This window comes from Heliangelus exortis, chromosome 19 (genome assembly GCF_036169615.1).
Source record: "Heliangelus exortis chromosome 19, bHelExo1.hap1, whole genome shotgun sequence".
Classification (NCBI taxonomy): Eukaryota; Metazoa; Chordata; class Aves; order Apodiformes; family Trochilidae; genus Heliangelus; species Heliangelus exortis.
The window spans coordinates 3,788,616-3,814,387 of record NC_092440.1 but is presented as its reverse complement, the minus strand read 5'-3'; the positions used below and the strand labels follow the sequence as shown (position 1 = coordinate 3,814,387).

General features: G+C 46.2%; 1 protein-coding gene and 1 long non-coding RNA gene across 5 annotated transcripts in view; one reads left to right on the top strand and one right to left on the bottom strand.

Moving 5' to 3' along the window:
- CABP1 (calcium binding protein 1) overlaps positions 1-25,772 on the bottom strand; it is a 51,016-nt gene that overhangs the window by 14,777 nt on the left and 10,467 nt on the right. The window contains exon 1 of one of the 4 annotated variants that reach the window (XM_071762904.1): positions 11,960-14,133. The exons of 2 other annotated variants lie outside the window; for them this stretch is intronic. In XM_071762904.1, the coding sequence (XP_071619005.1) occupies positions 11,960-12,562 (603 nt within the window). In that variant the 5' untranslated portion in view covers positions 12,563-14,133. Of the gene's footprint in view, positions 1-11,959; positions 14,134-25,772 lie in introns of those variants that run through there. One more of the 4 variants, XM_071762903.1, reaches the window with a different exon arrangement.
- LOC139805018 (uncharacterized) lies at positions 6,893-9,880 on the top strand. Its single transcript, XR_011729645.1, has 3 exons — positions 6,893-7,364; positions 8,528-8,661; positions 9,415-9,880. It is a non-coding gene; the product is annotated as an uncharacterized lncRNA (long non-coding RNA).

Genomic DNA, 25,772 nt, shown 5'->3' with positions numbered 1-25,772 from the left:
TTGATTCAGGGAGAATTAAAACAGAGAGGCACTGCAAGAAGTGATTTCAGTGATGAGTTCAGAGAATCCAGCTAGTTTGGGTCCACACAGCCTCTGAATATTGCATCCCTACCCACCCCCCTTCTAACTCCTCTAGGCTTTTCAATCATCAGAGAGCTAGGCTGGCCAGAAGGCAATCCACTTAGGGGCCTGAAGCAGAGTCCAGAGCTTGTTTTGGAGCAGAAATGGACCATTTATCTGCGTGGAATGTGTTTCATCTTCTAAATACCAGCAGACCTAGAAGTCCCCTATTCTTTTCCTGCTACGGTGGAAGCAAGCCTGAAGGCAGCCAGCAGTCCAGGGAACCCACAACACTGAGCCTCAGGACAGTAATTTTTAACCACAAGGGAGAGACCTTGAGCCAGTCTTGCAATAAAGTTTTCCCAGCTTTCTGTAAGTGGAAATCAACTGGTGGTTTACCTGCACAAGCCTGCCAAATGTGGCCTCACACCTGAATCCTACATCCAAAGTGCCCCAGGTTAGCTAATGTAAAGCAAAGAATTTGGACATCAGATCCATCCATTCCACTTCTAAGCACCCAAGTCCTGGGATAATTAAGAGGCTCCTAAACCTAAAGCCAGCTCTGAACTTTAGGTCTGTTGTAGTAACAGAATAATCTCTGAAAGAAAAGGGGTGAGTCCTCAATACATCTTCCTCTGACCTCAGGCTGACTGTAAGAGCATTCAGTCTGGAAAGAGATTTAAATTGCAATAAAACCTCACCATCACACCCAGGCAAACAGCATCTGAACAGGACAGTGAAAGCACCCTTACCTACAAAGCCAGGACAGCTGCACCTTCACAGTGATAAGAAGCCATGGCATGAAGAACTAACGTCCTCAAGAACCATGATGACCAAGATGACACTGATCCTACACCTTGCCTATGCAGCAGGTTGGCAAGATACTCAGGTGTTCAGCTGAAAGGTTTCACAACTTTTCTTGTGAGTGAGGTTCCAAACAAAAAGCTCTTCAAAGACCTAACCCATGGGCTGAGTACTTGCACCACATGCTTTCTGAGCAGGAGCCAAGGACTCACTTCTGGCAGCTCTAGGGCTGGAGAACAGAGAAGGATGAACTAGAAATGTCAGAACAAAGAAGGGACTTCTCTGCTTCCACCCTATTGGTGCTGTGGCAAATCAAGTATGATTGTAAAGTGAATCAACAGAGGCTTCTTCCACTTGAGGAGATGAGTTTAGGATTCCAACCACAAGAGCCAACAGCTTCTCCAGTTGCAGTTGCAGCCAGAAGTGCATGGCCAAGAAGGATGGTGTTTGTTGTTCTTCCTTGTACTAACCACTTCCCAAGACTGAAGGCAGTGGAATAGCTTCCTCTCTGATCCCTTCAATGTCTTCTTCACTCTGTTGCCTGGGAAGGAGATGCACAAAGGTCCACAGGCCCTCTGAAGCAAGAAGCTACAGTGACAGACACACACTGTACTCAGGGCGACTGAGAGAAGGACAGAGAGGATAGGGAAACTCTGGTCTGGAAGATCTCCATAGCAGAGCCCACCATAGTGGGCTGGGAAGCAGAACCATTCCTGAGCTGGGCCTGTCTCCTGCTTTCAGTGTAAAGACTCTGACACTGAGAAAATATACAGTAACTCCTGGGGGCTGTGTCAGCCCTGGGTCTTGCAGCAGGGGACTTTGCTGGAGGATGCTGACACTCCCAGCTCCTATCAAGGCTGCCATCTTTAGCTCTATTTCTCTTTATTCTCTTAGAGCAGTTAATGGGAGGCTGATCTACCAGAAGTGCCAGTCATTAATAACATCCTCTGTCATCTGGAGCCATTCCCCAGGTTCCTTGTTTGTTGACAAAGTGCCTTGTCTCCCTTGAGCAGAAGCTGCCACACGGTGAGAAAGGCACCTGGGCTCCTTTGCCAGACAAACGACTCCAATTCCAGAGCAGAGAGGAGAGAGAATCACCTCCCTGCTGATGATGCATCTTCCCTTGACAGGCAGTGCACAGCCCACAAATGCCCTGTAAGTGAGAAGTGCCCATCTCCTGCATCTCCCAGAGACAGGGAGCAGAGCAAGGGAGTCAGGCATCTCCTGCCAGAAGAATCCAACACAGCTCCCAGACTGCCACAGGACAGCTTTGGAAGACAGCCTTTGAGTGTGCCTTAAAGAGCTCTAAAAGTCTCTCAGAGATGGTGACACTAAACATTAGCTTGCCCCACAGCATCTGGAGCCAGCCACTGTGGCACCCTGACACATTTGCTCTCCTGCTTTTCTTCCCTGCAGATGCAGGCAGCTATAGGAAACGCCCAGGGCAGAGCTGAAATCTGCTGCCAGATTTGGCAGGGAGTTCACAATCCAGGAAGGAAAGTGGTGATGGGAGCACACTTGCACAAGGTTTGCAATACACAGTCCTTCAACTCTGCAAGAACTCTGGCAGAGCTGCAGGGGGTCCAAGACACCCAATCATAAACAATTTTCTTATCTACTTTTTTACCTTGAATCCCTTAAGAACAGCTGAGCAGCACGCCACAATGTAGCAGACTGACCCTGCTGACCTCTGAGCAGAAAAATCACTCTCTACATTGGGATACTGCCCCCATCGCCACCACAGGAGCTTAGAGATAGGGAGGAAGCTACTTGGCAGAAAGGTCATTAGAAGATTAGGTTAGAAGGAACATATTTTCTCCCTGCCTCCAACTGAGGCTGCTGTAAGAGAACAGGATGCTGAGAATAAGTGTGTCAAAAACATTTGTGTGTAGGTGCTGATCTGTGGGTATGCCTATAACTGGGGTAGTCAGTGTGCATGTGGGAGGGCTGCACATGCATGTATACTGGTTTTCCCACACTGTTCTTTGTGGCAATCACACTGTTCTTTTAAGGTCTGGGGCTCTGTTGTAAACTTTCTAAAAATCGGTAGGAACTTTGCAAAATGCAGCTTTTGCCACATCCCTTCCTCTCCCCTGAGTGCAAGGTGGACAGCAGAGCTGATGTGGTTTGGCACACTGTGAGGTCTCAGCTCACGGGAAACAAGCGTTTGGCACACTGACTGCCCTGAGCACAGAGCTGGCTGGGTGACTTGGCAGTGAACAGGGAGTCATTTAGGTAGTTTAAAATGTCTGGATTCTTTAAAAAGCAAAAGTGCTGTGCTTCGTGCTGGCACCTTCGGCAGAAGGGCGCATTTCATAGGAAAATGTTGGATCTCACCATAGCCAATCACTTGGTAGCTGCCAAAAGCTTTATCCAATGGCAGCAGATACCCAAGAGCTACAACAGATAGAACAAAAGTCAATCCAACATTTGGGAATGCTTGTAAGACAGTAGCTTTTCTTGACAGAAATTCCCAGTGGAAGTATGTGTTTGTACAGGGAGACTGTACAGGGAGACTGTACTTAGATGCCAGGCCTGTTTCCATGGGTGGTATCAGAGGGCTGTTCTCAACAGGACACAAACACTGCAACCCAGCAATGTCAGTAATTACAAGGGTTAATCTCTGACAGCAGTATGTAGTAAAGCTGGGAATTATCATTTGTAGCATCTTTTCACTGATAGTTTTACCCAAGAGCCCCCCTGCATCCTTTGAAGAGTTAGTATTTTAAAACATGCCACCTTAATTAATTTATCCTAACAGGGCAAGAATTTTTGGTCTATTTTTTCCTATCACAGAGTGAAGAGTGCACGTATTGATTAGCAGCTTTCAGATCAAGCACACTTTATCTGGTGGCTAGAGATCTGCAGTGTACAAGAAACAACCCAGTCTTGTTTACTGGATAACCCCAGATGAGCCTGAGCATTTGATCCTGTTACCATCTTCCCACTGTCAGTGCTGTGGAGGGCCTTGCTTCAAAGCTCTGGATAGCTGGAACATGCACTGGTACCCTCAACTTGTGCAGCTGCCTTCCCTCTCTTCTGAGTCCTGAGCCCTTTTGATTTACATCAAGTTGTGTCTTCTGACCTCGAATAAACCTTGGATGGTTCCATATTCCAGTCAGACAAGTACAGGTCCATCTCAAGGGGAGGCACCAGCAGGTATTGGTGGATGCAGTCCAGATCCTTCTCTGGGGGAAGAAATATTTCTGCAGAGAGTTTGGGAACTGTCTTGGCTGTCAGCTGTTCCAGGAAGAAAGTGTTGCTGACTCATGCTGTGCATAATATTCTCCTCCATTAGAGCAATTGGATCATATTCAATCACAAACAACAGAAAGGTTATTAAAAAGCCCAAGGATATTTCCATCCCTCCCAAGGTAACAAAACCTGGACTGTCAACTTCTGTTTAGAACAGCTTTGCCTGTAATTAGCTAGCTTTATTCTGCCTCTGATGAAAAGAGATGGGAATGTGTCATCTCCTGACACCTTCCATGCAGATCTGGTCCACATATTGAGACCAACTTTCAAGTCCTTGTGCAGAAGATGTGTTGGCCAGAGCACAATGTGTTGTGGTTATTTTCTGCTTTCAAGATCCTCAGTGGTCTACAAAAAGACAAATACCAGCTTGACAGCCCAGAAGCTGCTGTGACAATTTGCCATGTATACATGGTACAAAGATTGTTTAAAATAAATGTTACATGGTCCCTTCCCTTTGCTCAGGGGGGAGAGAATTGTGAATCACTCTCTGTCCGTCTGGGACTGATGCAAAAGCAGCTAATTCTGTTTTAGCTCCTTCACCTCTTTCAAAGTAAAAGAGACAGGAGAGCAATATTTGACTGGCACAGAGAGGTGCTACAGTAACTGTGGCTCATTTTTTAGGTGAGCAGAGGTCTGGGAACCAGTCCATACCAAATACTCCAAACCAACCCTGCAGCACTACATGAGATACATCACCAGAGAACCCAGGTCTGCCTCACTCCTATACTGAGTAAGGATCTGACAACACCTTTAGAAGGATCCAACAGCCTTTGCCAGTATGAGATCTCTGGCTGTATCTTGACACAGCTGGTCACAAACTACTTAAATCCTTTTAGCATTATTTCAGCAGAAGGCAGGGGGATTGCTGACGGGTTTCTACTTCCTGCCTTCAGCCGTTGTGACATGATGCCTCACAACGTTACACGGTTGCCTTCCAAAAGCAGAGAATTTATTTCATCTGTGTGGGATGAAGCAATGCTATATATTCTTTCCAGAGATGGTTGCATGGTGCAAAGTACTCCAAGAGAAGAATGGGTAGAAGAAGTATTAGGATATCACTAATGCCTTCATTCATAGATAATACTGAGTTCATGGTCTTATGAGGGTACAGGATATTTAGGAAAACCTAAATATCACCCTATAAGCTATGATAACTGTTTGTCATCATTTCTAAGCAGGCATTGGATAGAAATTGGAGAATTGCTCAAGTTCATGGACACTGCTGTTCCTCTCTAAGGTCACAGGAATGTCAGAGGATAATTGAAAGGGAGCCCAAAGTTAGCTTGGTGTCTTTTACTGGATGTACACCATATAGCTGCTTGTTATTGGAAATCAATACCACTCATGGGCTCATCGGGGAAAAACAGTTACTGAAGCTGCGATGCTACACCAAACCACAGCTAATTCAGCTGACAAACCTGCTGCCCAGCCACGACATCTAAAACTAAACTCCCTGACACTTTGTTCAAACCCAGTATTGCATGAAACAAAAATGAAGGCAGTATATGGTGATGAGTGAGTGTACTCATTTAAATGATGATTAATTATTTATTGAAAGATTCTGTTCTCTCAAAAGATAAGCTGAATGTAACCAGAAGGTTTGTGTATTTCAGTGCAGCAGATCATGCTGCTGTATATTTCATGAATGGAATGCTTAATAAATGTTCTTTTAGCTTGGTTTTATTTTCATGTCTTTCCATATCCTTCTAAAACTGATTGGTTTAAAAAGGAAATCACTGACAAAGATTAATGCTTGCTGGTAGACCCACTGCAGGCAGAAAGCTTATGCATAGCCCCTCAGTGATCCTGTATGTCTGGCTGCCATCCCTCAAGCTCTTTACAAGCAATAAAGGTGATAAATTTTTCTCCAAGCTAAGCAAGAGGGAAGCTGAGTGGATGTGCTCAAGTGGAACAATATTTTTCTGCATCTCTTACATATAGAAAACACAAGGCATACCTTGGAAGTTATGGCAGGTGTCAGCAGGCAGGGATGTACATATGGGGCAATTGTTTTAAGCACAGAAATGCATACACATGTTCAGAGGTGTTTGCATAGCCACGCAGAACATTCAGCAGGGGCTGCAGGCATACAGGTTGTGTGTATACAGACAAGACTTTAACCAAAGGTTCTTTATGCCAAGCTACATGCATGGACATGGGCTGTGCCAACGCATGCGGGGATGGCGGCTGGGTGAGCCCCACGCTGATATCCCGACCCCTGCAAATACACACCTGGTCACCAGCGGGAAGCACAGACCGACTCTACACCACGGGGACGGCGGGGCTGTCCCCGGCTACGATACACTCACCGGACACACTCACCGGACGGCCCGGAGCGACGGGGGGGGTGGGTTCGGCTGGGAGCGCCCCGGGGCCGCGACCGCGGCGGGACGGGACGGGGCCGAGGGGGCAGCAGGACCAGCCCGTACCGCCCCGCTGTCCCGGGGAGCCCCGGGGGACAGCCGGACCAGCTCGTACCTCCCCGCTGTCCTGGGGGGTTCCGGGGGGCAGCCGGACCAGCCCGTACCGCCCCGCTGTCCCGGGGAGCCCCGCGGCGGAGGGAAGGGGTGCGAACGGCTGCCCCAGCCTCAGCGGCTCGGGGGGGTACCACCGGCTGCAGGAGTGGCTCCTGCGGCCCCCGGGACACCGTTCCCGCTCCGCACCCTTTGAGGACCCCTTTTTGGGGCCGCAACAACCCTTCGGAGGCGCTGTAAAAAAGAGGAGAAAAAGCCGGGGGAGGAGGTCTTTTTTCCTCCCAGCCTGTGCACCCACATCTCGCATCAGCCAGCTAGGACCACGCAATGGGATCAGTGTCACTACGGCGGTTGGTCACCTCTGAGCCAGAAGCAGGCAGCCCTTTCACCACGGTTACTGTGCTGATTTAACATGGTAAACGAGTAGCTGCTAGAGCCTTGTCCTCAGTTTGCCAGGAGCCCCGACACGCCGCTGCGTCACCTGCCCTACAGCGCAGTACAAATCCTGACTTTGACCCTTGCCAGCCCACCACACAACACCTGAAAGTTCTCAGGAATACACAAGGGCAACTGAAAACTGCCATTACTGAGCCATTTGCCACTCTCCCTCAGCCCGGGCTCCCCGGCTCTCCGCTGGCAGAGCTCCAAGCACGGTGCTGATGCAATGACTGCTCTTGGGCAAAACTCCTGTTAGTATCAGCTGAAGCTCCGCTGGAAGAAACAAGGACATCCTACAGCTGAGGAGACCAGAAGGGTGAGAGACTGGACAAGGTACATTTTCCACACCCACTCCCACCTGGTTCTTGACACCTGCTTCCCACACATACTGCCCCAAAATGGGGCCACTTCTGTTATCCTGATTTGCTGTGAAGTCCACTCAGAAGAACTGTTAAGAAGAACTGTTAGGAAGAACTAAAGCTATGAGTAAGGGAAGATAGAGCAGGACAAGAAAAGGAAAATTATATAGGAAATGCAGGAAGATTCCTTCCCTATTTTAATGGTTATGTGTATGATGACACTAAAGCAGAAAGAAGAGAGGGATACAGATAGGAGAGGCTTTTAACTCCCTGTACAAATAGAGATACAAAAGCCCCTTTGGCCACAGTGCTAGCAGCAGAAGCCTGTAAATGTTTAATGATTCCCTACAGCATTGTTTGTCCCCTCTGATCCCCATGCTACCAGAGGCAATTGACAGAAAACTGTTGGGGAATCACTTCACTGAAAAATTTAACAGTCAGGCAGGGTGTGAAAGCTAAACGGCTCTGAAAACGGTCAGGTCTCACATGGCAGGATCATTTGCAAATTAATATTGCATAGCAAAGGCCCAGAAAAAGCTCTTCTTAAATACACCAGCTAGGCCAAGGCTGTGGCACAGGAGGAATAATGCGACGAGGATGGGCACATTTCTGTGCTGCAGTACCCAGACAGAGCTGTGCTGTGAGCCTGGTGCCAAACTGCTGCTGCACCATAGGTGCTGCTGCTGCATCACCTCTGCCCCAGGAATCCCGCTGCCACAAAACTGTGGCATTGTGGTCCCTGCTGCCACCGCCCTGCTGTCCCGGTCTCTGTGCTGCTGTTGCTACTGTTGTCACATTAATAAGCTGTGTCCTGCTGCCAGGCTGCCACCTCATTGCCATCCCAGCTGCTGAGGGATCGCTGCTCCTCTGCTGTTACAGACGCGCGACTGCTCGATACTGCACTGTTGATGAACTGTGTCCTCTAGCCACACTACAGGCACTGTAGGACTGTCATGCTATTCTGTTTTGATGAGGTGAGAACATTGCTCCTTTTTGCACCACCACACTCCTTTAGCGTTTGGCCACTCCAACATTATCCTGCTACCAAACCAAAATTAAGCCAAACATCCTCCCCACACTCCCTTCTCTCGACACTTTCCCACTTTGCTGCATTATCACACACACGTCTCTTGCCAGGTACACCTGTGAGTCACTGCACTTGCACTGTGCACTGAGCCACCGCTGCTGCAGGGACACTGTAAAAGACTGCTGCCCCACTGTCACAGGCAGTGCATAACCAGCCAGAATTTTCGCTGCACTTCTGTCACCAGGTAAGTCTGTGGTGTTGCCCTTGTGCTCACTCACAGCCGTTTGCTTCCCAAATTGCGGCATGGTGGTAGCACCTCACTCACTGACTTCTGGTACAACAGTGCTCTGAGATCAGTGCAGCCCTCAGCTAATATCACACCATAAGTAATCACTGCTGTATAGAATAGCTCCCATCTGGAATATTGTATTACTACATTATTAGAGTGATAAGCTCTTCTGTCAGGTTACAACACCACACAGTTATCACACCCGTGCACTGCCAAACTCCTACCACATGGCACCAGTATCACATCTCTGTTCTGCCACAGGATTGCATTACCACACCACTGCATTGCCAGTGCTGTGCTCTCCAGGCACCCGGTGCTGTGCGGCACTGCACGCTCACCCGGCACAAACTCCACAGCAGAGCGCTCTTGTGCAGCTGCCTTGCTGATCCAGTGTGCAAACATGTCATTAGACTAAGATGACATCCTGGCTTATACCGACACAGCATTACACTACCCTACATTTGTTAATTCATGTACCACTCAATTACGAAATGCTAAAATGCCCTAAAAGAGTATTATTGCTTTGTAGTATCAGAACATCACTGCACTGATAGAGTATAAGCTTAATTAATAGAATAGCACTGCATCCTGTATCCTGGCAGTATCTTAGCATTCTCCTAGTGTACACACCCACGGTGCACTATATTGCTGTGTTGGTTATATAAACACAGCACTTCTGCCTTCACTGTGTCTTTTTTTTCTGCACAGCTACAAATCTGTCTCCTTCAGATACAACCCTGTAGTCCTGGGCTGCTCCTTTTTGCTGTTACTGCAATAATGACATCCTCTGTGAAGTCATCCCTGCAATCTTTTCTGCCTATCTGATTGTACCACTGTAGTCTCTGCATTTGTGACCACATCACTGCACCACTGTGGAACAACAGGGTGAGGATGTTCCACATCTGTGGAGCCGGGACAAGATATACTGGTGCTGGACCACAGCGCAGTGCTGCTGCGGTTATGCATCACTGTGCTCCTCTCTTTCTATGTACTGCAAAATTACTGTTTTAACTGTTTCACAGTGGGCTGTGTGGGCTGGAGAGAAGTTCTTGTATTAAATAAAATTGTCTGCTGAGCTGTTGCTCTCTTCTAATTACAGCGTGGAGCAGACTGGTGTTACAGCACCCACAGCCTTGCACTGCAATCCTGGACACTTCTGTGCCTATGACCCTGCCTCAGCCCAGGTGCAAATTGCTCTCCTGCAGGTGTATAGTCCTTATTTGTCTCAAAATATCACTCACATTTTTTACACAATGCTGAGCATTTGTTTCCTCACTCACAAAATGAAAATTTTCATAATTCAGTTCCATGACAGAATTTCCACAGCTCTTATCATCGGGCCTTTATTCATCCCAAAATGTTTATATCACTATAAAAAATATTCACATCTCTCTTCTTGTAACCAGCTGTGAATCTGACACCACAGTTGCCCGTTCTGTATCCACAAATCCCCTATATGGCCCTACAAGCCAGTCCCAGAATCTCCACTATATGATCATTCTCTCACAGTTACTTCAAAAAAAGCAAATGAGAGATGAATACAGAGAGAAATGGGAATAAATAATATTATGCTAAAAGAAAGATGTTGATGTTTGTTTATAAGCACTGGTGCAATGTCCCCAGTGAAAAGTGAAAACTAAACCTGTACCTGTGTCTTTTCTATAAGAGGCATTGTTCAATAGCACAGTTAAATTTTACTATGTTTAAGGCTTTCAGAAGTGTCTTACAACACCGGAATGCAAGCAGCAGATCGGGTAAAATAAAGATACAATTGGGGTAAGGATTCGGTTCAAAACCAGAAAGGTTCCTGTGAGTGGGAGCCCTGGCACAGATCTGTTTGTATTTCTGACACTTTGGGGACATACAGTTCCTTAGACTTAAAATCTTTTCTCAGATACGTCTTCACTTTACTCAGAACTATAAGTACATCACAAACCAGATATGAGCCCATGGATTTCTAAGCCTGGTGATGAAATGTTGATTTTTGTAACCCAGCTGAGCACCAAGCCACTCACCAGGCCCTTGCTTATTGCTACTACAGAATTTTAATCTACACTTCTGGCATACCACAGGCACAGGGAGGGGAATACTCGTTCTAAGTTAAACACAAGTGTAACATTCATAAATAACAGACTGTCAGTGAGGAATCAGATTTGTTGAGGAGAACAGATGTGCTTTGACTTTTCTCTGGGGAAGACAATATGAACAGAAGTAGACAATACTTCCTGACACCAAATTAAACATGTACGAGTGCATCACCTCCTTCCACCCAGTTACATAAATTCTTCTCATTCTCTCCATAATCTTAATTTGAATAGGCACCCTGCAAAGCCCCCTGAACCTGCTGGAAAAAAAAAATTAAAAAAAAAAAAAAAAAGACCTGACAACACCCCACCAAAATCATATTTCTGGTTTAACTGATCACTTCCAGGGTTGGAACTCAGCTGGCTTATACCTGTAATTGTGCTTCTGGGAGATTTCAGTCACATTAATCTTCCTGGAGATTACATCTCCCAGTAACATCCCTTAAAGGCTCTAAAAGAAAATTTTGACCCATGTCCCTCTGCCTTTTCATTTTTAGAGGATGGCCCTGTTGGATAATTTCACTGCCAGAAGCAGTTAAAAACGACAGCTTTGTACCAAAAGAGATTGCAAACACTGAAAGCATCTGTTCCATCCTAACATAGTGACTGGGAAGGCTTCAGAATTGGGTCAGGATTTTTTTTTTTTTGGTCGTTTTTCCCACTACCTTCTCCTGACGGCTTCTGCCATCAGAAATGATTCATATGCTGATTGTACAGAAACGTACCATAAGGAGATGTAAACAAATACAGCAAAGCAAGGCGGGGAGCCAGAGAGATGGAATCTGATAAGTGAATACATTTTTAAAATCTGTTTCTCTGACTCTCACCCTCAGCAGGCAGAGCCGTAACTTCCCCCGGCGGCTGGGAAAGCACCGGCGCTTCCCTCGCCAGCACCACTGACAGCACTGCCCGGCGGGGCGGAAAGGCAGCCAGGGGCTGCGGGGGGCCCCGACCCGCGCCCCCGACCCGCCGCAGAGTCCCCCTCGAGGCCGGCCCCGCGGCGGAGGTGCCGCAGCGCCGGGAGAAGTTGGGCAGGGGCGGCCAGGAAAGTGTGCATTTATAGCTGCGGGGGCTCCGGAACGAGGAGCCCAAGGTCCAGGAGCGACGGGGGGAAGGAGCGCGGGGGGAAGGAGGGAGAGGAGGGGGTCGAGAGGCTGTTTGCCCCTTACCTGGCCAAAGACCGAGCTGAGCATGGGGTGCAGCTGGTGAAAGAGGGGGTCCGCTTCTACAGACCGATCGCTGCCGCTGGACTTGGTGGAGTACTTGCTGCTGGATTTGGACAGAGGTGAAGCGCTTTCCGAGAGCTTCAGAGACTCTCTGCTGGACCGCTGCCTGTGACTGAAGAAAAAGTCCTCCTCTGCCTCCTCCCCATCCCTGTCTGAGAGCAGATGCTGGTCCTGGGGGTGACTGTGGCTGGCGTGCGGCGGGAGGTGGTGGTGATGTCGGGATGTCCGCGCCGGTTCCTTGCCGCTGCCTCTCCTTGGACCTCCTTCCGCCGACTCCGGCTGGCTCTCCCCCCGTCCATGTGACAGCTTCCCCGCGCCCCTCGCTCCGTCCTCCCGGGCGCCCGGGTGGCAAAGCGGCCTGCGGGCACTGGGCTCCCCGGGGAGCAGGTCCTGGCTCTGCTCCCTCCCCGCCTGCCCGCCTTGTCCTCTGCCGTCCCGGGCGCGGCTGCCGCGGGGCTGGGGCTGGGCGCCCGCCGCCCTCCGGCTCCCCGCCGCCTTCAGCAGCGAAGTGCGGGACTCGCTCTTCGCCATGGAGGAGCCGCTCATCGCGGAGCCGCTAGAGCCGCATCCCCGGCCGGGCGGAGCGCTGCCGCTGCGGGCAGGGCTGCGGCGCGCCGCTCACGGCATGTCCTGCGGAGACCCGCTTAAATCCCGCACCGCGGCCCATGTGACAGCGCAGACAAAGGCCGCGGAAGGGGCGCTCCGGCGGGGGCTGGCGGGCACCGTTCCCCCACCGGGGCTCCCCCCGCGCCGCCTCCACCTCTCCAGGTGAGCCGGGGCCTCCCCCCGCTGGGGCCGGCAGCCGAAGCGGCGCTGCGGGAGGGGGGGGGGGGTTATGCGGGAGGCGGCGTGCGGGCAGGGCCCGGCCGCCCCGGGCCCGGCGGGGAGGGGGACGGCGGGGCCTCAGCCCCCCGGCGCGGCAGCGGGTCTGAGCCGCGGGAGCATCGCCCCCGGCGGCGGCGCGGACGGGGAGGGCGGGGGCGGCGTCCCAGAGGCGGCGGATAGGAGGAGGAAAGGCCGGACCCCCGAGGCTCCCCCATCTCCCTGGAGGGACGTTGGTGCTTCCGAGGGCAGAGCAGAGAAGGCGAGCACCCCTGCCCCGCGGGGGGACACACCTGCCCCGCAGAAGGTGCCTCCGCTGTGATCCCGGGACCGGCACGGGCCCACCGGAGCGCCGAGTGCTCAGCCGACAGAAACGGGACCACGATGCACACCGGCTCTATAGGTCAGCGCCTATAGGTCTTGCCGGTATAGTATAACAGAGGATTCAAAGGGTTAATCCAAATCCCAGATTTCCCAAAGGTCTGGAGATGGGGCCCGGTGCTCAGCAGCTGCCTGTCTGACAGCCCAGGGGGGAAGTTTTGATCCAGCCTTCACAATGTACAGAGACACCATAAAAGGATCTAAAAATGAAGGAGTCTGTACCTAAAAAGCCAATTGCTTAATATATTTGTAATCAAACACAGGTAATTAAGTGGCAACAGGTGGTTCAATAATGATGTTCTGTTTAAAAACAGTAAAAGATAATGGTGTCAAATCAGACATATGTTCCCAGTGAGGAAAGGACCCAGCTCCTCTTGCTCATCTTCAGACTTCAGACAGTGATTGCGCCTCACTGCCTGATTTGGATACCTCAGCAGTTTATGCACCCAGAAAGATGAAGGTGTGATTATCGCATAATAAGCTTACTCATGCTAGCTCTGCTCTTGCTGGCACATGCACAGCAGTTACTATGTGATGACACAGCCTTCTCTGCAACAACCCAAGTGCAACTTCTCACACTGCAGCCTGTGCTGCTGTGCCCCCAACACCACATCCAGGGAAAAACTGCTGCAGGAAGAGAATTACACTGCAGCCCTGGCTTGGTGTACTCTGTGCCTTCAGCAGTGCTACCAACACCAGATGTGCAGCAGCCGTGTGCAATTCCTGCACAAGGTGTCCTCCATCTGTCCTCAGGGGGCAGAGCCACTTCGGATGCGTGGCAGCAGCTGTCGTGCTGGCTAAATGGGCTGTTGAATAAGGTTGTGTTGGGGATGCTTATTGAGCAACAATTTCCCATTCATACCTGCACTGTCATTTCACCTCCTAATTATAGCCAAGGTACCTTTTTTTTTTTGTTTTTTTTGTTTTTTGGTTGGTTGGTTGTTGGTTGGTTGTCTGTTTTTTTTTTTCGGAACAGGCAGCTCCTGTTTGCTATCAGCAGTGCAGAACCACTGATCATGGCTGGATGAAGACAAGCCCTAGCTTTCTGTGCTGCAGCTGCACTGCTGGAGTCATGACTGCTACTGGCCAGAGATAGCAGGAGGGTAAAATGAACATTTCTCAATACCTTCCTGTCCTGGGAAAGTTAATTCTGTCAGGATGCAACATTGCCTCTAGAGAAGATGCCATTTTTGGAGTTGCAGCTGGTGCTGACAAGGCATTGCTGTGAAGAAGTTCACATAGATAAGATTATTCCTGTCTAGCAGGAATAACTAACACTGTCCTCATCCTCCTTGGGGTCTTTTGAGCTATCCCTGAGGACTGTAGCAACACTGCTGTCCACAGGTGGGTTGCAGCTCCTTGCATCCATCAACTGAGCACTGCAGAATTTGGAGCAGATGCCTCATTAGTGAGAACGGACTCACCAGCACTCGTGTGATTCAACACTTGGGAGAGGACTTTAGGGAGCAGGGCAAGAAGCAGCCTGACTAACAGAGGTATTAACAGTGCAGGCAGAGGCCCTGTTGCAGAACTGGGCAACAGAACAGCATTAACAGCTGAAAAACTTATGAAATGGGACAGAGTGAGAACACAAATCAGGAACCTGACTGTCCACACCTGTATTTGGGTTTCAGCTTGGAACAAACCCTGGCTGCTCAGAGAATCTGGAGCACATCCTCCTCACAAACTAATTTTGGAGGTTCTTCATGTATCTCGTTTTCTAGACAAATTAGTCTCAGGATCAGAGTGGCTGCACGGCATTCACTGCATACTAAAGAGCTAGCTACTCTGGAGCCAAATGCCAGGGAACAACAGTGCCTGGCTACAGAAAAGCACGTAATTCCAGCACAGCTGAGCAGTAAGATGCACAGGGACATAACTCCAGAGAGAACCTGGCTTCTCTTCCATCTGGCAGCACAAAAGAGAACAGCCCTGAAACCTCAAGACACAACAATTATATTACATAATGTACATGCTCGCTGCCTCCTGAGATGGAGACAAGTCAACCCCCCCCCATTTGATTCAGCCAGAGGTCAAGCCAGAGAGGAGCTGCTCTTCCCTCCCCATAGACAGAGGAACCTGGAGTGAGCAAGTAGCCTGGGGCCAGCAGGGGAAGGTGGATCCAATTCCAGCTTGCAATGACAAATACGGCACTGCCTGCAAGTGTCAAATCCTGTCTTTCCTTAAAAAATGCTGTCAAAAAGCATCTGTGTGAGCAAATGCACGAGTGTTTCTGTGTTCACTTCCTTTTTGGCTTCACTTGTGTAGAAAAAATTTTTGGAAAAAATTGAGGACACTGCTCAAGCAAAGAGGGGCTGCATTGCCTGCCCTGAACTTGTAAGAATATATTTCAATTTCAGTTCAAGGCAACAGCCCAGAAAAAGACTTTATGAAATGCATGAGAACTGCTCATGAAAAAAATTCCCCCTCAAGCTGCTGATGGTAAGGTACAAAGAGTCTGTAATGTTTTGAAGCAGCTTCCTTGGTGCTAGCTTCTCAGCCTTATTGTCTCTCACCTGCATTTGCAAGAACATCACTGTCTAGGGTAAGTATGACATTATATAAACAATCTGCCAAAGGACAAGAAAATCTAAACTGGCCTGGGCTGAGAACTGGGATACTAATCAGGAATCTGTCCTGCAACAGAAGAGGAACTAATTTATGGCCTCACCTTTCCCTTTACTATGTCTCCATCATTTTTAAAGGGTTTCAGAAACATGTCATGTTTCAATAGTCATTGAGATGCCAAGTATCAGTCTTCTGGCATATTGTATTTGGACAGGCATGTGTCTGCCTCCAGAGGAAGCAAAAAAACTGACAGCTGGAGATTCTGTTTGCTTGAAGACATGGTATTGCTCTTCAGATTTTACACCACGGGAGAGGAATAATCCCAACAGCATTACAAAAGCATTATTGTTCTGGCTGTAATCCCTGTGCTGAAATCCACCCTGGTTACTTGCATCTTGATTGCAAACAGAGAACTTCCCATTGTATTTGCCAGGACAAGACTGGCAGATGGACTGGCAGTCACTGTTTTCTATGGTCAAATAGTGCCAAAGGGAGGAAAGACTGCAGTATGATCCTGTAATAAGCCTATGAAAATGGGAAAAGAGGATGAAAGGAGTGGAACAAAAATAACAGTCCACAAGAGGAACTGATGAACTACAAGAAAAACACAGTTGTAGGAAAGATGACAGAGAAAGGGGCTGAAGAAATGAGTGGGGAGAAAGGTGAAGCTCCCCATACATGATAATTACACAGAGCTCACCAGAGGGCCACGCAGAGCCCACAGAGCTGGTGAGGGGAAACCAGGTAAGAGCAGTCATCAGTGTGAAGCAGGGAAGTGTTTCTAAAGGGAAGCAACAAACCTTTTCTCTATGATACTCTATGATGGCACAGACCCTGGCTTGACTCTACAGCTCTATGTTGTGGGTATGCTAGAGGCCATCCAGAGCAGAAGACCACACAGAAATGATGCCCTCTTTCTTAGTTTTTTAAATCAACATGAAAGAAGATGCAATAAAACCTCTGCTGCTCAATTAGGAAAACATGCCTGAGCTCCCTGAGCTAGCATGTGTGGCCTAACTTATAGGCTCTTGAGAAGAGGCCCAACCTTCCCTATGTCAGGCATGTAACAAAAGTAAACAATTTTCCTGGAATTACTCCTCACTCTACCTCCTTCCCACACACCCTTTTTGAATCTGTCTTCCAGTTCACACAGCTAGGAATGCAATTAATTAAGCTGATATAGCTGGCTCAGCTTTGCACTTTTAGTGCCCATGGCTGGCAAATGCCACCTCTTTCTTTTGTATCAGACATCTGTTGCCAAACAACAATCAACTTCACAGTTACCTCTAGGTAGAAGGTGGTGCTGTGCAAGTGGAGGCAAACCACAAGGCAGGCAGAAAGCACACTAAAGTGGTTATCTGAGTACAGGTTCTGGGAAAAAATTACTCTGAAAATCCCTGAAACAAACCAGACATGGCTTTAGCAGTGACAGTGGTCCCTCTCTCCATTTAACACAGACTCAAGGCATAAAATGACCATGTGCCACATAGCAAGGGAATGCTCAACTGGTTGGCTTGTCTCTGGGTTACATTGAGAGCAACAATTAATGCATGAAGGAAAAAATTAAATCACTTCATAGTTTTCTGCTTTCAGATGACCCGAGCTCTAGACAAGGGCAAAGCTTTTCACAAGCCCATGCAGATGTTTTACAGTCACAATATGTTACATACGTGATGGAGTGACCTCTTTCACAAATATGATCTGGACCAGAGGATTATGGCTACTTTTTAGAGAGATAGGTGGACCCTTCTTCAGCTGCATTAAAAAAAAAAAAAATCCTGATTATCAGGTAAAAAGCCTGCTTTTTTTTTTCTGACTAGAAACATTTAATCTTTGCCAGATTGAAGAAAAAAAAAAAGCTTTTTTATCAATTGCCTAAAGAATTAATTCAGAGAACGTGTGAATGGACTGATGGCCAGATCCTTGAGGTCTGGGTTGGAAATAGTTGGGCAACAAAGCTGAATAAATTGCTACTGCTTGCTCATTGCCTGGCAGCCTGATTTCCTGGCAAAGAAAACATCTTGTGTATATTTTGGGAGACTGTTTCTTTCCAATGGGAAGGGCATTAAGGTGTATCAAGATTATGATACACCAGTCTTCATATTTTATTTTGCCACTATTGATGCACCTGGGAAATCAGAATAAAAGTAGATGCTGTTTTTCATTCTTTGACCCTTTCACTATGACCAACTAAAATAAGAGCTACCATCACGGAATAACTCAGTTATAAAACATAAATTCTGTTATACAACAAACAGGCAAGAGTATGAAATAACTACAGTGAGTTGAAATTCATTTGGGATCAGCTGAAATGAATCACTCAGTATCTCCAGGGCAGCTGTTCTCTCTCCATAGAGCTGCTCTCTTTCCAATATTTTATTTAATGAACACTGATACTGGTACATAACCAGTACAGTTCTGGTAAAAGATAGCTGCAGGGAGAGACAGGCTTCAACATATCTGGGTTGTAACCAGAAAGGAAGATTTATGAGTTGCAGAATATGGTCAGGTTTCTCTTAGCAGCCGTTTCAGATGAAAAATTATAGCCCTAGTACTGACACAAGAGGGTGGACAACACGTGGGCTGTGGATGGATAACATCTTGTTTCTGTAGCAAAGCTGCTCCAAACTCCTGTCCAAGCATTACCAGCATAACAACTTCCTGCTGAGTCAGCAGGGTAGCAGAGGGAGCTGGGGCAAGATGCTGCTGTGTCATTGGCACAAGAAACTAAACTAAGGCACTGATGATTCCTCACCTTGGAGACCTTATTTATTTATTTATTTAGCAATAATTTAATAATAGAACTGATGTCCTGAATAAATTACAGCTTAGGTAGTTACAGCCTGCCTAAACTGACTTTCCATCTTGGATAAAATAATTTGCCAATTCTACAAACAAGCTAGTTGCAGTATGGTTTTTATGCCTCATTTCAGAGGGGTGCTGCATTTTGGTAGCTGATCTAACAACATCTCTTTAGAACTGTTATCAAGTTAGATTGAATAATGTCGTTTTTTAGTAATTTCTGGCAAATCCTGTTAACCATCTAGAGAGGCATTTCTACTTCATTGTTATCAAAAGATCAAATTAACTCATATAGAATGAGCAGTTTTATCTTGTGCAGTAGCAAAAACTGGCTTTGCAGTTTTCAGGCTGGCAGCCTAGACTGGAGGATAAGTAAGGAGTGGGTATCAAAGTAAGAGTTACTGACCACTCTCACTGCCTGGCATTTGGTTGGAATCACTGAATGCCACATTCTGACATCTTTCCCCACAGTCAAGTGTACCCACAGGGGTCTGAGCTTCATTGCACTATGCCCTAGCTCCTTTCCATGGAGAGTGCAGGCAGTAATGCCTGGTTTCCAAAGGTGTTCTCAGGTCTTTGGATTTAAGACTTCAGGTTCAGACACCCAGTGCAAGTGTTGTTGGCTTCTAAGAATCACTTAATGCAGCATGTACAGAAACCAGAGAAAACAGAAATCTTCTGTCTCTGGATGTGATTTCTAAATGCAGATGCTGATGTGTTCTTTATCTTTTGAAATGGGATTTAGGAAGGTGTTCATATTTGCTGTCTGAAGCTCAGGTTCACATCTCTTCTGCTTATTAAAAACATGAAACTCTGTTACATTAATAACATTAAAACTCTGTTTCCTGCATCAGTTTACTAGGAAGGGTCTCTGCTTACTTTTTGAGCTTGCTCAGTCTGAACAATATGTCTAAGCTGAATCAATCTCCTGAAGAAAATCTCCTTAAGACAAGGAAATATGGTTCATATTCAAAATATGCCAATTTGTTGGCTTTAAAGTTCACTTCTAGGCTTTAGGAAAATATATATCTATTGGGAAAAGCTGGCAATTGTCTGAAATAGCTGAAGCAGTATAAGGGAGAAGAGATGATCATCTGCAATGAGTTAAAATCTGAGGAACTTCATAAAGGCTTACTATTAATTATGAAAATTTTCTCTCCTTTCTTCCTTTTCAGTGACTTTCTGGGATATTCACAGTGGGAAAACAATTCCCAGATTCCCAGTTTCCAATGTGCTTTCATCTATTTACCCAGCTCAAAAATAGCTAATGCATAGTAGGATCTTATCAGCACAAGCACTTTATGAAATATCTTACTTTGCTAAATTACATCACTTAAACCTGTGCATGACAGCAAGTTATACTCCTTCTAACAGTATAAAATATTTTAAAATATACATTGACTGAGCTTAGATGTACTGTTAATTTCTAAATGGGTTTGTGCATTAAAGGCATGGGGACTAATGACAGACTAGGCAGATCAAACAGAGGTTTTTTCCTGACACTCCAGCTCTGAAGGACTCAAGTGTGGATAAGGCTGTTATGTAAGACAGGCTTCTGGATATCACTGAAGTGCTTTACAATTAAGGTGGAATATTACCAAAAGACTTAAACTGAAAACCTGCAGCTATTAGAAGGATTAGGACTTCGCAGTAGGCTAGGGGACTAGATAAAATGTCAAAGCCATCCTCTTGGCTGTGATCAAAGGCAGAAAAGGCTGTGGCACAAACAGCATCTTGGAGGGAGGGAAATGTATCTGCAGCATCACATCATCATCATCATTAATAATAACAACAGCAGCTCGTGCAGAGATTACAATCTACAGCAGCAAAAGACAAGAAACTGGGGTGCAGCCTAGAGCTTCTCTTGTTCAGCACAGGTGTCCTTGCTCATTTCCCCCCTGCAGCTGCACTGGTTTTCCCCAGGAAGAGCTTTTGAGAACAGAATTCACATTCCTTACACCTGTGCACTGGCCAAGAGGAGTGAGCACCAAAGCCCACAGGGCTCAGTGCTACATAAACAAACTGGGGGTTGCTGGATTTATTTTCTAGAGATTGATTCTTTTTTTTCTTTCTTTCTTTCTTCTTTTTTTTTTTTTCAAAAACAAGGATCCTATTGAACCTTCAGAAAATGTCAATTAGATTGCTTTATGTTTTACAACCTAAAGATATGTAAAAGAAGACTTTCTTATACCATTGCTCTAACAATTAGCTGAATCTCTCAGGTTAGTCAACATCTACTGGGTCATAAATCAGTGTCCTCTTCTACATAGCATGATTCTACTATTAGTGAAGTTCCAAAGTTAATTAACATTTCAGTTTACTGTCCCTGGCTCAAAAACTTGGGGATTATTGAGAAGACTGAAATAAATACACAAGTACAAGCAAGAATATATTAACTAGATCAATTAAATAGTTCCTGAAATGCTACACTGTAGCTGTATTACTATATTTACAAATAAAAGTTCAACATTTGCTTCTGTATAATTTTGAATACTTATAATGCAAGCTGACAGTCTCTCATGCAACATATTAGAAAACCACACTAATAAAACAGGACTTCTTATTGCAGATAATGTATTTAACGAAAGAAAAAATGAGAGTTAGAATATTTATACTGAAAAAAGCTGAAGTTTAACAAGCTGGGATTTGAAAATAATACCAGAGACAGATAAAACAGAGCAAACTTGCAAGCTACTCTTTGTAGTCTCTGGATCCTCCAGCTTTATAATACACATTTTTAATGAAAATCAGTAGCTCTACACAGATATCCACAGGAGGCTGTGGACATAGGAGACTGTCATAGGAGACCAGGATATGCTGTGGAGGGGCACACAATACATTTCCAGCTCCAGAGCAAGACTATTTTTGTTGCCTGAGCAAGAGGCAGCTTGGTAGCAGTTACAGTAAATTGAAACTACTTAATGTAGATTCTGCATCAAGTGAGCTTAGCACACCCTAACAACAGGACTTTTATACATTGAGAGACATCATCAACTTCAAGCCATATTCCAAACCCTTCAGAGAACGAGGATCTTTAGCATGGTTATAAGTATTTGCTAGAGCCATGTATCACAAAACGATGGCTTTGTTCATTTTGATGATGATGATGATTTGGCTTGGACAGAAGGGTGAGATACTGAATATTTAAACCATTTAGCCTCCCAGACTCAGGAACTCTGCAGAAAAAGACCAACAAAAACACACAGTGGCTGAGCAGCTGAAATGCTGACTGATTACTGGATGTTATGCAAGCAGAGCCCTTGCACAGTTCCCCACAGTGATCTCTGCTGGCAGGAGAGGATGGAAATTGTAATAAGAAGCAACACTTGTCCATTACAGCAGCAGTACAGTGAACTGTACACATGTTCAAACAAGATGTCAATGCCAGAGGCTGCTGATTACCCAGACAACACTTCAGTCACTAACCCCATCTCAGCCTGTGGTGTTGTCTCACTCCCAGATGGGGAATAGGGAAGTCTTCCCACAGCTATTCCCCTCAATCCAATGCTATTCCTGGAAGCACAGTCTGGTCATACTATTTGAATCCCTGTTCACAGCAGAAGCACTGATCCGGGACACTGCATCCTGTACCCCCCAGAACAGCAGATCTTTCATGGGTCCTCCCGTGACCCAAGAGCCAGAAGGGCAGTATGGGAGAAATCATCTGCAAGAAAGCCCTAAATGAAGAAATGACATACGTTTCCCTTGGAGAGGAGGCTTACTGAGCGTAAGGAAAACAAGCCCCGGCCCTCCTCCTCTGTGCGCACACGCACGCACCCTAGAGGCTTTTGCAAAGCCACAGGAACGGAAATAATTTCGTTTGAATCCATCAAGCATTAAAATCCGTTCGCTGAGGGATTGAAGTGAAAAATGAGCCGGAGACAGGAATTAGGAGCTCACCGCCTGGGCTGTCAAAAGGGATTTTCCCCAGATAGAAAACAAGCAATTGAAAATGCAGGGAGGTAAATCCTTTCAGTCTCAGACGCATATGAACACTCTTGATTTCTTCTCCTAGCCCCCTCAGTTTGGGGTTCATGCAGCCAAACCTGGACACATCTCCTCGTGTGCTCTCTGGCCACGGCACCCATCCCTGGGATCCCCTCTCAGGGGTCCAGTCCAGCACGTCAGAAGCCTTTGGCAAATGGGAGATGGTGAGGCACGCAGAGAAGTTGGCTGCACTACCTACAGTGCACTCACGGGTGCCCAAGGTGCCAAAGGGAAAGCAAGGCAGCTGCTGGAGGATGAACCAACAGCTCTAAGAACCATTTTATCTACTGTGTAAAATCTTCTGAAGAAAGAGATGTGGAGCAAAGCTGACATAATCACTGCACATTTTAGTTTACCACTCAAAAAAAAAAAAAAAAAAAGCATGACACTCCATGCGACAGAAATATGGTCTCTTTCTCTCAATACCAATACAATTATCTCTGTACTATCTAGAGTTTGTTGATGTTTCAGAGATTTATTTGCAGAGGCTTAGTTTTTCCAAAACAAGATTGAGATTCAGGAAAATACTGTGGCAGTTAGGGAGAGTTGGGGCTGCTGTGCAGAGGCCACTTCCAGTCCAGGCTACCATCTGAAGCACAGAAAGTACAACTCACGTTCACAAATCTCTGCTGTCTTATAACTGGGTTTCAAGAAAGAAATTATCATCACAGCAGTGTTTGCTTTTCTGCAGGGTAGACTTCCCCTTCAGCTGGTTGCCAGAACTGAAGGCAACAATTATTTATAGTGCAGCTTCTGTATGAAGATAACAAACACAGCACAGTAGCCCACTGTAAGGAAGGCCATTACAGCTCTGGGTCTATAGCACTGTTGTGCAGCTAAGACAGAGAACACCAAAGAAACCTATGGATCTACCACATGGCCTTAATAATGTGCTGGGACTTCATTCTCACCAAACTGGGCAGCCAACTGTCTACTTAGTGAAAAGGAGTAGGAAGAAAGAATTAGAAAGAAGAAAATGAGAAGATGAAGAGCCAAATATGCAGCATTTAAGACATAGGAAGAAGCAACAGAATTATAGGCCAAGAAGCCATCTAGCTGCAGTCTACCAGGCACACAAAATAGTTGAAGGATAGGACAGAACAAGAACAGAACAAGGTAAGCATTCACCAACAGGATCCCTGGTGCTGTGTGGTTTTGAATTCAAAAGCCACTTAACAGAACAGACAACTTGAGGAGGTTTAATTTAACATAAGATCCAATAATTTTCATGTATGCTAATATGCTTCAAGATAAAAGCCATAGTTACTTAGATGCAAAGGTGTATGTGTTCATAGTAAATATTTTCTTTAACACATGCTGTCCTCTACTGTTGTGTAATATGCTTTCCAATTGTTCTGTGACTCTCTCTGGTAATAATACTACCACTTAGGTGGTGTTTCATAGCTATAGATCACACTGTGCTTAATCCAGGGGGTATCATTATCTCTGCTTCACATGTGGAGTCATGGAAGCACCTAAAGATGAAATGAGTACATGAAAAGATTGGAAAAACAACTATAGTTTTATAAATTATAGTGTTAGCTTGTAACGAAGAGAAACCTCAGCAAGTATGAGTGGGATTTGCTGGCAGTAAAAAGACTGAAGAGACCCATGAGAAGAGCTCATGTTAACGGCAAGTCAGGGACAAAAATGGACAGAGAGAAAGAAAAGATAAGGTGATAATGCTATGGCCATGGCTCAGAAATAATCAGTAAGAGACAGTTTAGCAGCTACAGTAGAAAGAGTTTGTGTTTTGTTCATGCTGATGATAGTGACAGTTGTTTCTCTGCTCTTTCAAGAGCTGATGAGTTACCAGCTGAATCCTACACCAGGACCAGAGCACCCAGACAGCTAAGCAAAAGGTTGGGAAAAAGGGCTGGCTGAAGTCAGCTGGTGCCTACAATATTGGGAGGTGGGGGTTGATCTGTATATCTGAAAAGTCTATGTGCCATCCCCATTTTGCTGAAGATGCTGCTGCACTGAACCTGAAAGGTCTGGTTATAAATAGCTTCTCCCTGCAGCTCCTCAATGAGCCACTGAGGCGGAATGAGTCATCTCTGCCAGCTCCCTGGCCCCCCCAAACCGACTGCGTCAGGTTGGGAGCATGGCTGCCAAAAGCAGTGGTACACACTGTTCTCTCTCAAAGGGCACAGGCCTTGGGGGACAGGGGTACTAAACAACCTAGCTCTACCCATTACTCATAAGAACCCAAAAAACACATAATTTTGTGAGTAAAAATAATTTAAATCCATCAAGAGCATTGAGAAACCAAAACTAGCACACCAGCCCCTTCCATCCACACCGCTATTCACGCTACCCTGGGTTTCAGGTGGAGTTTCTAACCCATTAACTGGTTTGTTAAGGAAATGTTTGAGTTGGTCTTTGAAAATCAACCTCTAATTCTACTTACAAAGAACTTCTCCTTACCAAGACTTGGTGACACTGTTCATTGAATGATCCCAACAACAAGTAGGTGAGCTGACAAATCCTCACCTCTAAATGAGGAGTGCTGCTAGGCACACCTCTGTATTTCCCATGAGGAAAGACATTGAGAATCAATTCTCCTTTGAGGAAAGACATTGAGAATCAATTCTCCTTTCTGCTATCACCTCTTTTTTCCTCTCTTTTCTCACTATTATCTCTTCTCTGTCTCCTAACAAGGATACAAAGAATATCTGTTTTCTCTTGTGTTGTTTTAGAAACTTGATACTTTGGTCCTTTGTATATATTCAGAATCAAATTGAATCTGAATTTCACTGCAGGATATTTTAACCACAGCTGTAGTCCTGTCACTTGCCACTTGTATGCAGACAGAGCATTCAGTACCAGACACAGGACATAGAGATACCACAATACACATGAAAGCAAATTATATCCTCATTTGCAAAGATACAGTTTGAATCCCTCTGTGAGATACCACCAGTACCCAGAGGAAGCATCTGTCCAAACAATGGGAGAGAATGCCAGTGGCAAAGGCTACAGTGACTACTCCACAGCAGAGAGGATGGTAGTTTCCATATTTCTGAAGTACAGTATACATTTTTATTAACGAGCAAGGAAATAACTAGGAAAGGGAAACAAAATCACTCCTGCTAAGAAAGGATAAGAACTTTGACAGAGCAGCTGAAACTATACAGCTGCTTAATACCTGGGAAGGCCTGCCATTAGCAATGGTCAAATATTTTAGTTTGGTCAT